Source organism: Penaeus monodon, chromosome 9 (genome assembly GCF_015228065.2).
Source record: "Penaeus monodon isolate SGIC_2016 chromosome 9, NSTDA_Pmon_1, whole genome shotgun sequence".
Lineage (NCBI taxonomy): Eukaryota > Metazoa > Arthropoda > Malacostraca > Decapoda > Penaeidae > Penaeus > Penaeus monodon.
Window position 1 is genome coordinate 3,101,674 of NC_051394.1, and position 16,401 is coordinate 3,118,074.

A 16,401-nucleotide genomic window follows, 5' to 3' on the forward strand; every position below is an offset into this window, starting at 1 on the left:
AACACCGTCTTCCAAACTTCACAGACTAATTTCCCGTCCAACTTCCTCATCACCTAACTTCCCCCCCCCCCCCCCTCAAAAAAATAAAAATCCCCCAACCAACTTACTGAACTAAATAAAAAAATAATAATTATAATAATGATAATAAATAAAAGTGATATAGAATGATATATTATATAATATAATGCATTATATGATATAATATATTCTATAACATGTAGTATATAATATGATATATAATATAATATATTATAAAATATATAATATTAAAATTGGTAATAATAAAATAATAATAATAATAATAATAATAATAATATTAATAATAATAATAATAATAATAATAATAATAATAATAACAATAACAATAACAATAACAATAACAATAACAATAACAATAACAATAACAATAACAATAATAATAATAATAATAATAATAATAATAATAATAATAATGATGAATAACACCGAGTCTCTTTCTCTCCCGCAGACCTTCGGCTATGAGGAGATGGTCCAACCCAGCTCCCTCTTGGGCACTGACCTCCGTGCCCCAGCTGGCACCTCCCCCAACTCCCAAAGGCCGGCTCGGTCATGGCACGATTTCCCCAGGCACACGGAGGCCGATAAAATCCAGATACCCAAGATGTAAGTCTCGAAGGAGTGTGGGCACGGAGAACGATAAGTTTATATATGTTTTTTTTCTTTTTTTTTTACATTTTTTTAAGGATAAGATTATACTTTTTTCTTTTCTTTTTAAGGATGATCAAAACTCGAATTTTTTTTTTCTCTCTCTCTATCCGCGGGAAATACCACTCTTTCGTTGCAGTTTATTGTGATTATTAGCATATTGCGATTGATTTGCAATTTCTTCTCGTCTGCATTAGCTCTGGATTACTCTACTAAATAAAAGCACAAGAACAGGCGTTTTGTAAAGTTTATAGACATTGTTGCTTCGTATTGGAAGAAAATGGAAAGAAAAAAATAAGAATAAGAAAAAAAAAATCACAAAAAATCAAACTATCATTATTTTCATCCATCTATAGAGTGGGATCTTACCGCTTTGCAAATAACGTGATCTGGTCTTGTCAAATTTATAGTCATTACCTCCAAGTAGCTAGCAAACTTACATGAAGAGAAAATCCTTAGTTATTCCTTAGAATTTAAGCCTTCTTTTGCATGCACTGGTTGCTGATAGACACGAAGCTTAGAGCAGAGCTGCGCATGACGGCAATGCGCATGCAGGGTAGTGCGCATGACCAAGTCTAGCGCATGCGCACCCCGGACGCGTTAGAATCTAGTTCAGTTATTTAGATCTCTAGAACTTAGCAACGTGAAGTTTACACCGTCTTTTTATTTTTCTTCTGTTCCTTGAAAATTCCCCCTTTTTTTTACATCCCTGATAATTTTATTTAAAAACGTGAAAGGAAAGTAATGAAATGAAGATTTTTTTTTTTTTTTTTAATTGTCGATAAAAGTTGGAATCTAATGTAACCTACACATATATACCCCTCCCCCCCCAAAAAAAAAAAAAACTGATAAATTGATAAGTAAATAGATGAATAACTGGGTGATTGCTACTTAAAAGAAGATAGTAATGCTAAAAAAAAAATCAAAATTCACCAATAGGCCAAAAAAGCGTGTTCGTCAAACCCCCAATACAGAATAACCCATCCCCCTCAAAAATAATATTAAAAAATAAATAAAAAATAATAACATAGAAATAACCCATAGATAAGGCTTCCCAATTAAAAATAAAAAAGGAAATCAGAAAAAAAGAAGAAAAAAAAAAACAAGCATGGACTGTGTCTGTGTCTATCAGATCCACCCAGAGCCTCGGTGCTCATTCGCTTAACCAGAATTTTCTCGTGTTTTCCCAGACACACCGAAGACGACAAGATCCACATTCCCAAGACGTGAGTAGAACCTCGTTGGTAGTTTATATAGCGCGTGCAATCTCGGGAAAAGGAAACACTGGCAACTCTACTCTTGGAGCATTCCGATTCAATAAGACTTTCTTTTTTTTTAGGGGGGGTTGGGGATAGTTTTTTTTTTTTTTTTTGAGTTATGTTTACATTTGTTTTGTACTTTTTTATTATATTAGTTGCCTTCAACACCTCTTTCTTGATTTGAAAAATAATAATTTCGGTGAATCGGAGTGCACCAGAGTCAGGGTGAGTTGCCAGATATCCCCTTTCTCGAAACTGGACGTAGTATAGTTGGCAGTGAAATGTGCGGTGACGGGGTGGCACTATTCCGGTGCTTCGTTTGCACTGCTATGGTAGTGATGCAGTGAAGCGTGTGGTAGTGAGATGTAGCGCTAGGCGTGTGTATGTTTGTGTTCTTTTTTTCTCTGTGATGTATCGCGTGGTGGGTATTGTGGTATATAGATAGTGTAGTGTGGTAAGCTTGTGTGCTGTGATGCTGTGGTATGATAGGCTGTGGTGTTAGTGTGGTGTGGTGAGCTGTGACGTTGTTGGCTGTGGAGTGGTTTACAGACGTTATGGCCCGTGATTTGTACTGCATTATAGGATGATGCAGCATGGAGTTGGAGTATAAGTCAACATAATAGTATGATAGCAGCTCATAGGGACCCGCCTGGCGAAGGTGATGCTAAAACAGTAATAGTAATTAACAATGATGTTTATGTTGGCGATGAGGATGATGATGATGATGACTATGATGATGATAATGATTACAAAGGGTATATATGACGAAAAATTAATAATACAACCCCCCCCTTTTATATTTATATATATATATATATCCATCCCCAATCTCCCTACCGCTCCCTTCCTCCTCCTCCTCCTCTTCCTCTTCCTCCTCCTCCTCTTCCTCCTCCTCCTCTTCCCCCCCTCCTCCACCTCCTCCTCCTCCTCCTCTCCCCCCCCCCTCCTCCACCTCCTCTTCCTCCTTATCTCCCCCTACCCTCCCCCTACCCCTACCCTACCACCCCCTGCCCTGATCTGCGAGCAAGCAGGTTGGTTGGGGAAGGGGTGGGGGATGGACGAGGAGTGGGGGGAGGAAGGGGAGGAGGGGGAGAGGGGTGATAGAGGCGAGAAGGAAGACCTAATTAGTATGTAACATGGTAAGCCGTGGTTTGGGGGGGAGGGGGGGGGGTAGTTAAAGGTTTTCGAGATGTCTGTTAGCCTTTTAGGTGAAAAGTTTTTTTTTTCTTTTTTTTTTCTTCTTTCTTCTTTTTCTTCCTTTTCTTTTCTTTTTTATGGAGGTGCCAGTGATGACTGAGAATTTTGGAAACTCGGTCTTCATGTTATTTTCATTTATTCATTTACATATTTATTTTATTTCTTTATATATATTTTTTTTGGAATGAGATTTTTTTTCTTTCTTTTTTTAAGTTTCTTCTGACACATTAATTTCGTTTCTGTTTTTTTATGTATATATATCTTCGTTGCGAAAATCATTATCATAGCTGCAAGATGATTTTTTTGCAATAATGAAAGGAAAAGAAACTATAAAATATAAGATTCTATTTTTCCTCGTTGGAAATTATTAACATTTTCTTACAAATTAATTAATTAATTATTAATATTTTCTTACGAAATTACGAATATTTTCTTTTTTTATATTTTCATACTAAATTGTTTTCTTTTTTTGTCTTTGTTTTATTGTTTTGTTTATTTGATTGTTTATTTTGTTTAGATTTTTTTTAGAGGTTTCTTGTTTTATTCATATTTTTGAAGATTTTTTTTTTAATCTTTCATTTTCGATAAAATGACATATTTTGTTTCCTTGTTTTTCTTTTCTTTTCTTTGGCATTTTCTCTTCTTGTTTTTCCTCTTCTCATTCTTTATTTGTTTTTTTTATTTTTTTTTTACTCTTTTTTCTTTTCTTTTTCTTTTTTGTTTTTTTTTTCTTTCTTTTTTCCTTTTTTGTTTTCTCGCTTTATTTTTATTTTTATTTTTTTTTTTCATTTTCGTAAAATAAAACGACCTGTTCCTTCTTCTTCTCTCTTATGTCTAATATTTACGTCTTTTTGTTCTTCTGCTTTTGCCTCTCCTTCTTTCTCTTCTCCTTCATCATCATCTTCTCTTTTTTCTTCTTTCTTTTCTCTTCTTCTTCGTCATCATCGTCTTTTTTTCTTCTTCTTCTTCTCCTCTCTTCCTTTTCATCTACTCCTCCTCTTCCTCATTTCCCCTTTCCTCATCCTCCCTTTCCTTTCCCTTCATCTAATCCCCCCTACTCTCCTCCTCCTCCTCCTCCTCCTCCTCCTCCTCCTCCTCCTCTTCCTCCTCCTCCTCCTCTTCTCCTCCTCCTCCTCCTCCTCCTCCTCCTCCTCCTCCTCCTCCTCCTCCTCCTCCTCCTCCTCCTCTTCCTCCTTTGTTTCTTCCTCCTCCTCCTCCCTCCCCCTCCTCCTTCTCCCTCCCATCCCTCCCCCCCCCCCTTCACCCCCCCCCCCCCCCAGGCAGATCAGGTGCGGTCGCCCGGACGATCTCCCTCATTTGAATATGGAGGCTCAGCGTAAAAGGGGACCGCAAGAATCTCTCTCTCTCGCTTTTAAAACACACCTTAGCGTCTCTTATGGGGAGAGGAAAGGGGTGATTGGAGATTAGGGGGGGGGTTGAGGGGGGAGGGAGTGAGGGGGGAGAGGGGGGGAGGTATTGGGGATGGGGAGGGAGGAGGGTGTGGTGGGGGGAGGTATTGGGGATGGGGAGGGGGAGGGAGGAGGGTGTGATGGGGTGAGGGGAGGGGGGAGGGGGAGGGAGGAGGGTGTGATGGGGTGAGGGGAGGGGGGAGGGGGAGGGAGGGGTGGGGGTTGAGTTCAGCAGAGAAGAAGGGAGAAGGTGTTGATGGCTGGAAAGAAAAAGGATTTGTTGAAAGAGTAAGAGAAGCAAGAGGAAGAGGAAGGAAAGAGATGAGAAAGAGAAACATGGCAATAAAGCAGTAGAGATGCGTGAAAAAAACGTAAATATCCCTCCTCTTCCTCCTCCCCTTTCGTCCTCCTCCTCCTCCTCCTCCCTTTATTCCACTCCCCTCTTCCCCCTCCTCTTATTCCCCTTCTCCCTTCCACTATCCCCCTCTCCTTCTCGCTCCCTCTATCCCCCTCTCCCTCTCCCTATCCACTTCCTCCTCCCTCCCTCCCTCCCTCCCTCCCTCCCTCCCTCCCTCCCTCCCTCTTCTCCCTCCCTCCCTCTTCTCCCTCCCTCCCTCCTTCCGCCCCGACCACTGTAACCCAAAATGGCAAGTTTATGCCGCTTAAAAATTAATGAAGTCGTCATGAATAAAACGGCCACCTCGATTAAGCGGACGGTTCCAGTATACAGTGTCTTCGGTGTATTTGGAACCAAGAGGAGAGAGGGAAGAAAGGAGGAAAGAGGAGAGAGGCAAAGGGGAGGAGGGAATAGGCAAAGGGGGGAATGGGGAGGAAGAGGGAAAGGGGGGGGAGGAGGAGAGGAATAGAAGAATGGGAAGCGGGGAGGAATAGGGAGAAGGAGAGAAGGAAGAGATAGGGGAAGAGATGGGGGGGAGGGGAGCATGGAGTGGGGAGGAGATGGAGGTAAGGAATGAGCAGGAGAGGAGAAAGGAGAGAGAGAGAGAGGACGAAAGGGAGGGGGAGAATGAGTGAGAAAGGGGTGAGGAGAGGGAAGCCGAGAAGCGGGAGAAGGGAAAAAAAAGGAAGAGAGACGGTCAAAGAGAGGGAGGGGGGGGAAGGGAGGGGAGGAAGGGAGGGAGGGAGGGAGAGAGGGAGGGAGGCATCTCTCTGTGGGAAAGAAAGTAAGAAAAAGGTAACTTTATGAACAGGAAGTCGTAAAAAGGGAATAAGAGTGAGAGAGTAAAAGAAAGGAGATAAGAAAAGGGGGAGGAGGGGACAGATAAGAGAGGGGAAGGGGAGGGGGAGGGGGAGGGGGTAGCAGATAGGAGAGGGGGGGGGAGATAAGGCAGGTGTAGGTTCTAAACATTAACGATACAACTTTACCGAAGATAATATAAAGAAACGGAGACTTAAGGAAATGAGGAAAAAGAAGCAAGAATAATAGACACAAGAGAAGAGAAGTTAGAATGAGAGATAGAGAGATAAAAAGAAGAAGAGAGAGAAAAAAAAGGGAAAATAAAATACTCGCTTTATCTTTACAAAAACAAACACCAGAAAGACAAAATAATCGAAAATGAAAAACATGTCAATTGGAAACTCGGAAGGAAATATGAATACACACACACACGCACGCACGCACACATATACACATACATACATACCTACCTACATACCTACCTACCTACATACATACATACATACATACATACATACATACATACACACATACACACATGCATATATACGTTATATATATATATCTATATTTTATATATATATATCTATTATATATAATATATATACATAATAATATTATATCATATATCATATATACGTATATATATATATATATATACATATATAAAGAATGATTATGAAGATTTGCCAGCTGTAGCGAACAAGACAGACATACGTTCCTTAAAACCCGAGATTATTGCATGTTTTATGTTCTCTTATCACACGTTGCAACCTTGCAATTGAGGGTATTTGGACTTCCCCTCATCCCCCGTCGTGGTAATTTGCATGAAATGATAGACTGTCTATCTACAACTGCAGTTTTGGCCTCATTAATTGCCTGTGATTCCTTCCTGTTAAGGTCGCCGATTCTCCGTCGTGGATTTTGGAAAGTCGGGAGTTGGATTGAGCCTTCTCTCTCTGTCTATCGGTCTGTCTATCGGTATGTCTATGTATCTGTCTGTCGGTCTGTCTATCGGTGTGTCTATGTATCTGTCTATTTATGGGTCTCTCTCTTACTCACTCTCTGTCTCTCAATCTCTCTCTTACTCGCTGTCTTTCTCTCAATCTCTCTCTCAGTCTCTCTATCTTACTCGCCTTCTTTCTCTTAATCTCTCTCTCTCTCTCTCTCTCGCTCTCTCTTTCCTTTTCTATATATATATATATATCATATATTATATATATATATATATATATATATATATAATATATTATATATCTAAATATATATTATGTGTATATATATATATTAGTAGAGAGAGAGAAGAGTATATTATATATATATATCATACACATATTTACATCAAGGGTTCATTAACTGTTAATCTCCCCATTCATCAGTTACCACGTGAGTCCATTCATGTCTGCTTCATAGTCATGAGTCCGTCATTTATTCATCCACGTACTAATTTCAATCACTATAGTCATTCATATATTCATAAGCTGGGAATAATCAACTCTTTACTTAGGCCTTCCGACCCTTCCTGCCCCCACCCCACCCTCCCCCCCACGTCCTATCACCCCCATGTCCCCTCTCTACCCCCCCTCCCCCCATTCTCTCCTACCTTCGTCCTTTTCACTCGCTACGCTTTAGGAAATTATGATGAATAGGAGGAAGGGAGAGGAATGAGAGAGGAAGACAGAGATAGGGGGGAGGGAGAGAGAGAGACAGACAGACAGACAGACAGAGACAGAGACAGAGGAAAGATTAAGAAGATATGAAATAATACAAAAGAGATTCTTAACGAGGAGAAAGTCCTAGACTAAAATCAGACTGACGCGCCAGGGGTGTGTGTGTTCGACCAGGATGCCTAAGTTTGTGTGTACTGGTACACGTCCTGCTGTTGATGCTGTCGTGTCGAGGTTCGTGTGGTGTTGCTGTTTATGTGTTGTGTGTGTGTGTTTGTGTGTGTGTGTGGTTTGTGTGTGTGTGTGTGTGTGTGTGTGTGTTGTTCTGTGTGTGTGTTTGTGTGTGTGTGTGTGTGTGTGTGTGTGTGTGTGTGTGTGTGTGTGTGTGTGTGTGTGTTTGTGTATTCGTGTGTGTTTGCGTGTATGTGTGTGTATTTATTTGTGAATTTGTGTGTATTTATGGTGTAGGAGAAGGAGGTGGAAGAAAAAGTAGAAGGAAAAAAGAAAAGAGAAAAAAAAGGAAAAAGGGGAAGATAAAAAGACGACGAAGAAGAATACAAGTAAATAAATAAAAATGGAAACAGAGAGAAAAAAAATAATATATTCCCCCCCCCCATCCCCACTCTAACCATCATTCTTCAAAAAAAAAAAAAAAAAAAAAGCAGGAAAGGCTTTAAAAGGCGACTTTTAGGAAAGAAGAAAATGGAGAAAAAAGGAGAAAAAGAAGAAGAAGAAAAGGAAGAAGATGAAGAAAAAGAAGAAGAAATAGAAGAGGAATGGATGAAGAAGAAGAAGAAGAAGAAGAAGAGGAAGAGGAAGAAAAAAAATTATAGAAGAAGAAGAAGAAGAAATGAAAAAATAAAAAAGAAAGAAAAGAAAAAAAAAAAAAAAAAATCACAGAAGAAAACGAACAAGAAAAGAAAATCAAAGTAACGAATAAAAGAGGAAACATAATAAAAATATATAAAAAATAAATAGATACAAAAAAAAATAAGGATATAGACTCATAAAGGCGAAACTCAGGTACAATAGACCGCTTCCGTGTGACATTTTTGTAGCCTATAAACGGTCGGCGCTCGGGGCAAGATAGCGCGGCGATAAGCTCTTGCACAAAGTCGATCCCCGTGGATTAACTAGCGGGATTTTGACCCTTACGGCTACCGGGGGGGATGGAGCTGTATTCCCCCGAGGATCTAAGGCAGTTTTTGGTTTTGAGATTCATAAATGGAGCTCATTAAAGATGCAGAATTCGTAGGGATAGAGAGGCTCTGCAGGTACCGCCTCGGAGGGACCTCGAGTTAATATCCTTCTGATTCTTATTATCATTATTGCTTTTTTTTTCTTTTCTGAGTTGTCTACTTTTTTTTCTTTTCTTTTCTTATTCTTCCTAATTTTTCTTTTATTAGGTGTCTTTTTTTCTTCTTCTTCTTCGTCTTCTTTTTCTTCGTTTTCTTCTTCTTTTTTTTTTTTCTTTTTTCTTTTTTCTTCTCCTCCTTCTCCTCCTTCCCCCTCCTCCTCCTCCTCCCTTTCCTCCTCCTCCTCTTCTTCTCCTCCTCCTCTCTCCCTTTCCTCCTCTCCTCCTCCTCCTCTTCTTCCTCCTCTTCCTCCTCCTTCTCCTTATTATAATATCTTCTTCCCTTCGTTTTCTCTACGGGAAAAAGGGGGGGGTGGAATGGGGAGAGGGGGAAGGCAGAGCCAATGGGGGGGGATGGGGGAGAAGGGGGAGGGGAAGGGGGTGAAGGTGGAAGGGGTGAAAGGGGGGGGTGGATATATCGCCATTGCTAATCGTCCTTTTCTTCAAACACATTTTTTTTTTCTTCCTCGTCTCTCTCCCTCTTCCGTTTCGTGTCTTCGTGAGACTGTGATTCTGTTTTCTTATTTCGTCAATTCCTCTTTTTATTTACATTCTTTACTCTCTTTTATGGCGGTCTTTTTTTTTTTTTTGTCGTCTCCGCGCGAGATTGGGAGGGAGTTTCAATATATATTGCATGTAAAATGAGATACGAATCTTAATGTCTCACTTGTTTTCAACTTTATACGTTGCACGCACGGACATACACACACACACACACACTCACACACACACTCACACACACACACACACACACACACACACACACACACACACACACCCGGTCGTCTGTCTGCTCTCTCTCTCTCTCTCTCTCTCTCTCTCTCTCTCTCTCTCTCTCTCTTCTCTCTCTCTCCTCTCTCTCTCTCTCTCTCTCTCTCTCTCTCTCTCTCTCTCCCTCTCTCTCCTCTCTCTCTCTTCTCTCTTCTTCTCCTCTTCTCTCTTCCTCCTCTTTCTCCTCTCTTCTCTCTCTCACACTTCCTCTTCTCGTTCCTCATTCTCCTCATTTCTTCTAACTCCTATTTTTCCTCTATTCTCTCTCGCCTTATCTCTCCCCTAATCTTCTCTCTTTTTTTCTTACATTCCCATCTTCTCACTTTGCTCATATCTTCCCTACCTACCCTTCGATTCTCTTTCCTCTTCATCCTACATTTCCTCCTCATTCTTTCTTATTCCTGTCCTTACTTTCCTCTACTTTCCTCCTCTACTTCCTCTTCTCATCCCTCTCTTCCTCCTATTTTTCTTCTTCTTCCTACATTATTTCCTCTCTTATCTCCCTCGCTATCCCTTACCTCCTAACCCCTTAATTCCTCCCTTTCTCATTCTCCTCCCTTCATTCTTTCCCTCTTTCCTCCCTCCTCATCTCTTCCCTCCCTAAACCCCTCCAATTCCTCCCTCTCAACCTCCTCCTCCCTCCCCTCCTTCCCTCCCTCCCTTCCCTTCCTCCCTTCCCCTCTAACCCCTCTCTCCTCTACCCCCCTAACAACCTCCCTTACCCTCTCTCCTTCCCTCCCTCCCTCCCTCCCTCCCTTTCTCAAGACACACGGCGTCGGCGAGACTCCTGCCCTTGCGTATCTCCCGCTCGAAAGTACATTTATTGCCCACTAAATTACGGATAAGAGAAAGAAAGGAAAAAAAGAAGAAAAAAGAAAAAAACAGAAATAAGTTGCAGTCAAGTTACCGCAGCGATTCGCAGTCTCCTCTTGCGGGAGCCGTTCGTCTGTGTCTCTCCCTTTTTCTTCTGTGTCTCTTTCATCTTCTTCTGTGTCTTTTTCTTCTTTTTCTGTGTCTTTTGCTTCTTCTTCTGTGTCTCTTTCTTTTTCTTCTATGTCTCTCTTTTCTTCCTCTATGTTTTTTTCCTTCTTTTTCTGTGTCTTTTCCTTCTTCTTCTGTGTCTCTTTCTTCTTCTTCTGTGTCTCTTTCTTCTTCTTCTGTGTCTCTCTCTTCTTGTTATCTGTCTCTCTCTTCTTCTTCTGTGTGTCTGTGTGTGTGTGCGTTTGTTCCGTGTGTGCGTGTTGATGTCCATGTGTATTAGTGTTTAACTACATGCGTCCGTGCGTGCATGTGTGTGTGTGTGTGTGTTGTGTGTGTGTGTGTATGCGTGTGTGTGTGTGTGTGTGTCTGTGTGTGCGTGCATGTGTGTGTGTGTGTGTTCATTCAAAAAGCAAGAGGTTTCTTATCGAATGGAATCAGGTTTCGAGAACTCGACATCAAGAGACATCAGGGAAACGATCTGTGCTTAAGAAGCTGGTTTCCTTTTCTCCAGTCCATTAACCTCAGACCTTGTAAACTAAGTGAGGTCACCCTGGCTTCCGCGAAGAAAGCAGAGGGACTAAATTTCAGATTTGGGTAAACGATAAAGTTGCCGCTGTTGTTGTTTGGATTTCCCATTTTCTGTGTGTCACATTCGTTGTGGAGAAAATGGGAAAAGGTTGAAATTAGAAAACGTGAAAAACCTCCAGTTTCTTCGGAAGAGAAAATGGGAAACGGTGTTAAAAAAAAAAAAAAAAAAAAAAAGTTCAAGATGTGCGAATTAAGCTAAATCTCGTTACCTTTTACATGGTCTATTCCCTCCCCCCCCTTCCCCACTTATCTTCCCTCGAGGTAGATAGATAATGTTAAATGTTGCTAAAATGCACCAATGATAATGTCAGGCGGAACAAGAAATCGCAGAGGTGATTGCCGCCTCTCAATACCCAGCAGAGATTTGAATATATGTTTTGCTATTCTTTGGGTGTCTTTTGTGATGACTAGAAAATCTTTCGTTGTTATTCTTGTTTTGCTTTTTAAAATGTCTTTTTTGATTCGTCGAAATTTCTGGGTTTCTAAATCGTTTCTTTTCTTTCTCTTTGTCAATTTAAAGAGAGAATCAGAGAGAGACAGACAGAGAGAGAGAGAGAGAGAGAGAGAGAGAGAGAGAGAAGGAAGAGAGAGAGAGAGAGATGGGGGGAGAGAGAGAGATAGAGACAGAGACAGAGACAGAGAAAGACAGACATACAGACAGACAGAGAGTGCGTTCTGTGTGCGTGCGTATGTGCGTATACATGTGCGTGTCAGTATGCGATTATCCCTTTTCTGTTTCAGTTCTCTCCGCCTTCCTCGCGCCCCTTCCATTCCCCACTGAAAGGGTCGAGATTCTTAATTAGGCATTCGCGAGGGTCAATTATGCTCCCTCGCCCGTGTCGCGGTAAACCCTCTAAGGCTGTAGGAAACCACGCTCTCTCTCTCTCTCTCGCCCTCTCTCTCTTTTCTCCTTCGCCCCTCTCTCTTCTCTCTCCTCTTCTCTCTCGCTCTCCCCTCTCTCCCCCCTCCCCATCTCTCTCTCTCCCCCCTCTCCACCTCTCTCCCCTCGCTCTCGCTCTCCTCTCCTCTTTCCCCCTTTTCTCGCTTTTCTCTCCTCCTTCTTTCTCGCTCTCTCTCTTTTCTTCCTCTCCTCCTCTCCTCTCTCCCTTTTCTCCCTCTTTTCTCCTCTCTCCTCTTCCCCCCTCTCGCTCTCTCTCTCTCCTCTCTCTCTCTCTCTCTCTCTCCTCTCCTCTCCTCTCTCTCCTCTCTCTCCTCTTTTCCTCCTACCCTTTCTTCCATCTCGAGAAAGACGAGAGATTACTTAGTTCTTATTAGAGGGAAGGGGAGAGAAGGAAACAGACGAAGAAGAAGAGAAGAAAAGAAGGATGGAAGAAGGATCGAAAAGATGGAAGAGGAGGAAGAGGGAAAAAAGAAAATGATGTTCGGGAGACAGGAGAGAGAGAGAAGAGAAAAGGAAGGGAGGAGAGAGGAGGGAAGGAGGGGAGGGAGGAGAGAAAGGGAGGGAATGAAGGGAGAAGGGAGGAGAGAGAAGGAGGGGAGAGAAGAGAGAGGGAGGGAATGAAGGGAGGGAGAGGGGGGAGGGAGAGAGAAGAGAGGGAGGGAAGGGAGAGGAGAGAGGAGGGAATGAAGGCGACAGGGAAGAGGTGTCCTGAATGCATCCTGGGCGCCCCGCTGAGCTGTCTCTGGCGGCGGTGTCCTGCCTAAGGTGTCCCATTTCACGATGTTCGGTCTCCCGCTGCTCGCTCCTCATCTTCATCATCTTCATCTTCATCCTTCATCTTCATCTTCATCTTCATCCTCTCATCTCATTTCATTTTTTCTCTTCATCTTCATCTTCTCTTCATCTCTCTTCTCTTTCTTCGTCCTCTTCATCTATCCTCTTCATCTCTCTTCTCTTCATTCCCTTTTCCTTCATCTTCATCTTCATCTTCCTCGTCCTCCTCCTATTCCTACTCTTACTCCTCCCTCCTCCTGTTCCTCCTCCTCCTCTTCCTCCTCTTCCTGTTCCTCCTCCTCCACCTCCCTCCTCCCCTTCCTGCCCTTCCTCATCCTTCCTCCTCTTCCTCTTCTTCCTCCTCGTTTGCCTTCTTGTAACCGCTAGCTAAGAAAGATGGATGAAGATGTCAGCTGTTGTTTCAGACCCTCTCTCTCTCTCTCTCTCTCTCTCTCTCTCTCTCTCTCTCTCTCTCTCTCTCTCTCTCTCTCTATCTATCTATCTATCTATCTATCTATCTATTTATCTATCTGTCTGTCTGTCTGTCTATCTGTCTATCTATCTCTTTCTCTTTCTCTTTCTTCCTTTCTCTCTCTCTCTTAAAGAATTGCGACCTCGCGAATCTGTAAACTTACATCGTACATTGTACTCCTCCTCCTCCTCTTTCTTCTTCTCTCCCCCCCCCCTCTCTCTCTCTCTCTTCTCTCTTCTCTCCTCTCTCTCTCTCTCTCTCTCTCTCTCTCTTTTTTTTTCACCTGGAATTAATACAGACAAATGGAAAACATTCACTAAGGAGCCTCGAGGGTCAAAGGTGAACAAGGTGTGGTTTGCCAGTAGCGCTGCAGCCTCGGGGGTGGGGGTGGAAGTACAACAGAAGCGTAGATTAGCGTAGGAAAGGAGAGGCGAGGCGAGGAGAGGAGAGGGGAGAAGAGGCGAGGAGAGGAGAGGAGAGGAGAGATGAGAAGAGGGGAGGAGAGGCAAGGAGAGGAGAGGAGAGGAAAGGAGAGGAGAGGAAAGAGAGGAGAGGAGAGAAGAGAAGAGAAGAGAAGAGAAGAGAAGAAGAGATATGGGAAGAGGCAATGAGAGGCGAGGAGAGGAGAGAAGAGGAAGTAAGAGGAGAGACGGGGAGAGGGAGTGAGAGGCGAGGCGGGGAGAAGAAAGGAGAGGAAAAGAGAATAGATAAGAGACATGACAAGCGTTGACATGATTTGCTGTGATGGAGATGCTTTGAGATGACTTACTGTGATGGAGATGCGTTGAGATGACTTACTGTGATGGAGATGCGTTGAGATGACTTACTGTGATGGAGATGCGTTGAGATGACTTACTGTGATGGAGATGCGTTGAAATGACTTGTGATGGAGATGTTTCTGAAACGTGGATGAGGATATAACGAGAAAAGGAAATACAGATTATGAAGGAGAAGGAACGGAGAAGGAAGAGAGAGGATGATATTATTCTTGTTATATTTTTGATTTGTTTGTTTGTTTGTGTACGTCTTTGTGTGTGTGCGTTTGTGTGTGTGTTTGGTTGTGGGTTTGTCTGTGTATGTATTCGTTTGCGTTTGTGTGTGTGTTTGGTTGTGGATTTGTCTGTGTGTGTGTGTTTGTGAGTTTGTGTGTGTGTGTTTCTATAGTTGTTTGTTTGTTTGTTTGTGTGTTTGTGTGTTCTTGCGTCCGTGTTTTTTCATATGACTCTTCCATGACAAGGCTCTCTCTCCCTCTCTCTCTTTCTTTCTCTCTCTCTCTCTCTCTCTCTCTCTCTCTCTCTCTCTCTCTCTCTCTCTCTCTCTCTCTCTCTCTCTCTCTCTCTCTCTCTCTCTCTCTCTCTCTCTCTCTCTCTCTCTCTCTTTCTCTCTCTCTCTATCAAGCTCTCTCTCTCTCTCTCTCTCTCTCTCTCTCTCTCTCTCTCTCTCTCTCTCTCTCTCTCTCTCTCTCTTTCTCCCCCTCTCTTTTTCTTCACAAATTACAAAATAGCAACAACCGTGTGTGGTAGATACTGGCAACACCGAATAATTGAAAAAAAAAAAAAAAAAAAAAACACGACCTCCCCTTTCCCCCTCCCCACCCCCCCCACCCCCACCCCCTACTTTCTAGACCTACATAACCCCGTGTGACCTACAAGGGAGAGAAAGAGAAGGTCCTTGGATAGGCCTATGGTGTGGCCCCGGGGCTGGATCTGGTTGTGCCTCTTAGCTTGTTTGTTTTGTTTTTGTTTGGCGGGTTGGTTGTTTTTGTTATTTTTCGTTTGGTTTGGGGGGGAATGGGTTTAATGGGTGGGGTGTGTTTGTTTGTGTGTGTTGTGTGTGTTTGTTTGTGTGTGTTGTGTCTCGCTATTTCTGACTCTTTCTCCCTCCCTTTCTCTCTCTCTTCTCTCTCTCTCTCTCTCTCTCTCTCTCTCTCTCTCTCTCTCTCTCTCTCTCTCTTTCTTCTCTCTCTCTCTCTCTCTCCCTCACTCACTCTCTAATAATTCTAAAATAATCTCTCTAGATGTCTCTTACTATTTCTTTTATTTTCATACATTTATCTATTCATTTTGCCGTCTTCATTTGGTGTATGAGTTGTTGCTAATCTTGATCCCCAATGACCTGAATCCACACACTGGGAGATTTGCATATTGCAGATGGGAAGACTCTTTTCTCCTTTTCATTCTCTCTATGTATATTTTTTGTTAAAGTTGCTATTTTTCTTATTACTGCTACTGCTAATGTTATTGCATTTAATGATATTCGTACTAATGCTGATGATTGTGATGATAATGATAATGAGGGTGGTGATGATAAAGATGATGATGAGTAGGTGGAAGAGGAGGAGGAAGAGATGGAGGAGGAGGAGGAGGAGAAGGAGGAGGAGAAAAAAGAGATGGAGAAAGAGGAGGAGGAGAAGGAGGAAGAGGAGTAGGAGGAGGAGGAAAAGATGGAGAAAGAGGAGGATATTGATGATAATGAAAATAACGTTGATGATGATAATTGTTATCATCACTATTATTGTCATTATTATTATTGTTATCACCATCATCATTATTATTATCATTATTATTATCATTGTAATTACTAGGATTGTCATTATTATTGTTGTTATCATTTCTCTATCTTTGTTATTGCTATCATAATTATAATTTTCCTTGTTATTATAACAATAACGATAATAACGATAATAAAAATTATAACAACATTAAGTATAGGCAAAAGGAATAAAAATAAGAATGAAAATGATAATAAAAACGAAAAAGAATTTTGAAAAAGTATTAAAAAAATGAAAGAAAGAATGTTTTAAATGCACAGACGAACAGGTGCACGATACGTAAACAGATGATAAAGGAAATAACACGACTCACAACACCACGAGGTCGTTATTATAATGATATGATAGCCTCAATCTATAATGTAAACAGATGGAAGGCAATATTTACCTCACTATTAAGCAGAAAACGACTCAGTGAGATGGAAATACTAGCTACTACTTTTCACTCCTTTCTTGCCTTTACTGTTTTCGGTTTCCTCCTTATCTTCTCTCCTTTATTCTGTCTTCTCTTGTGTTTCCCTTTCCTGTGTTTTCTTATGACCGCATCTGTGGTATGTGTGACTCGCTCATCTCCATATCTTCGATCACTTCCTTGCCT

General features: G+C 41.9%; 1 protein-coding gene across 1 annotated transcript in view; it reads left to right on the top strand.

Annotated features, from left to right (window-relative positions):
• The first annotated feature begins 437 nt into the window (after positions 1–437).
• LOC119576575 (protein grainyhead-like) overlaps positions 438–16,401 on the top strand; it is a 148,407-nt gene continuing 132,443 nt past the window's right edge. The window contains exons 1-2 of the mRNA XM_037924245.1: positions 438–642; positions 1,875–1,910. Of these exons, the coding sequence (XP_037780173.1) occupies positions 452–642; positions 1,875–1,910 (227 nt within the window). The 5' untranslated portion in view covers positions 438–451. The remainder of the gene's footprint in view (positions 643–1,874; positions 1,911–16,401) is intronic.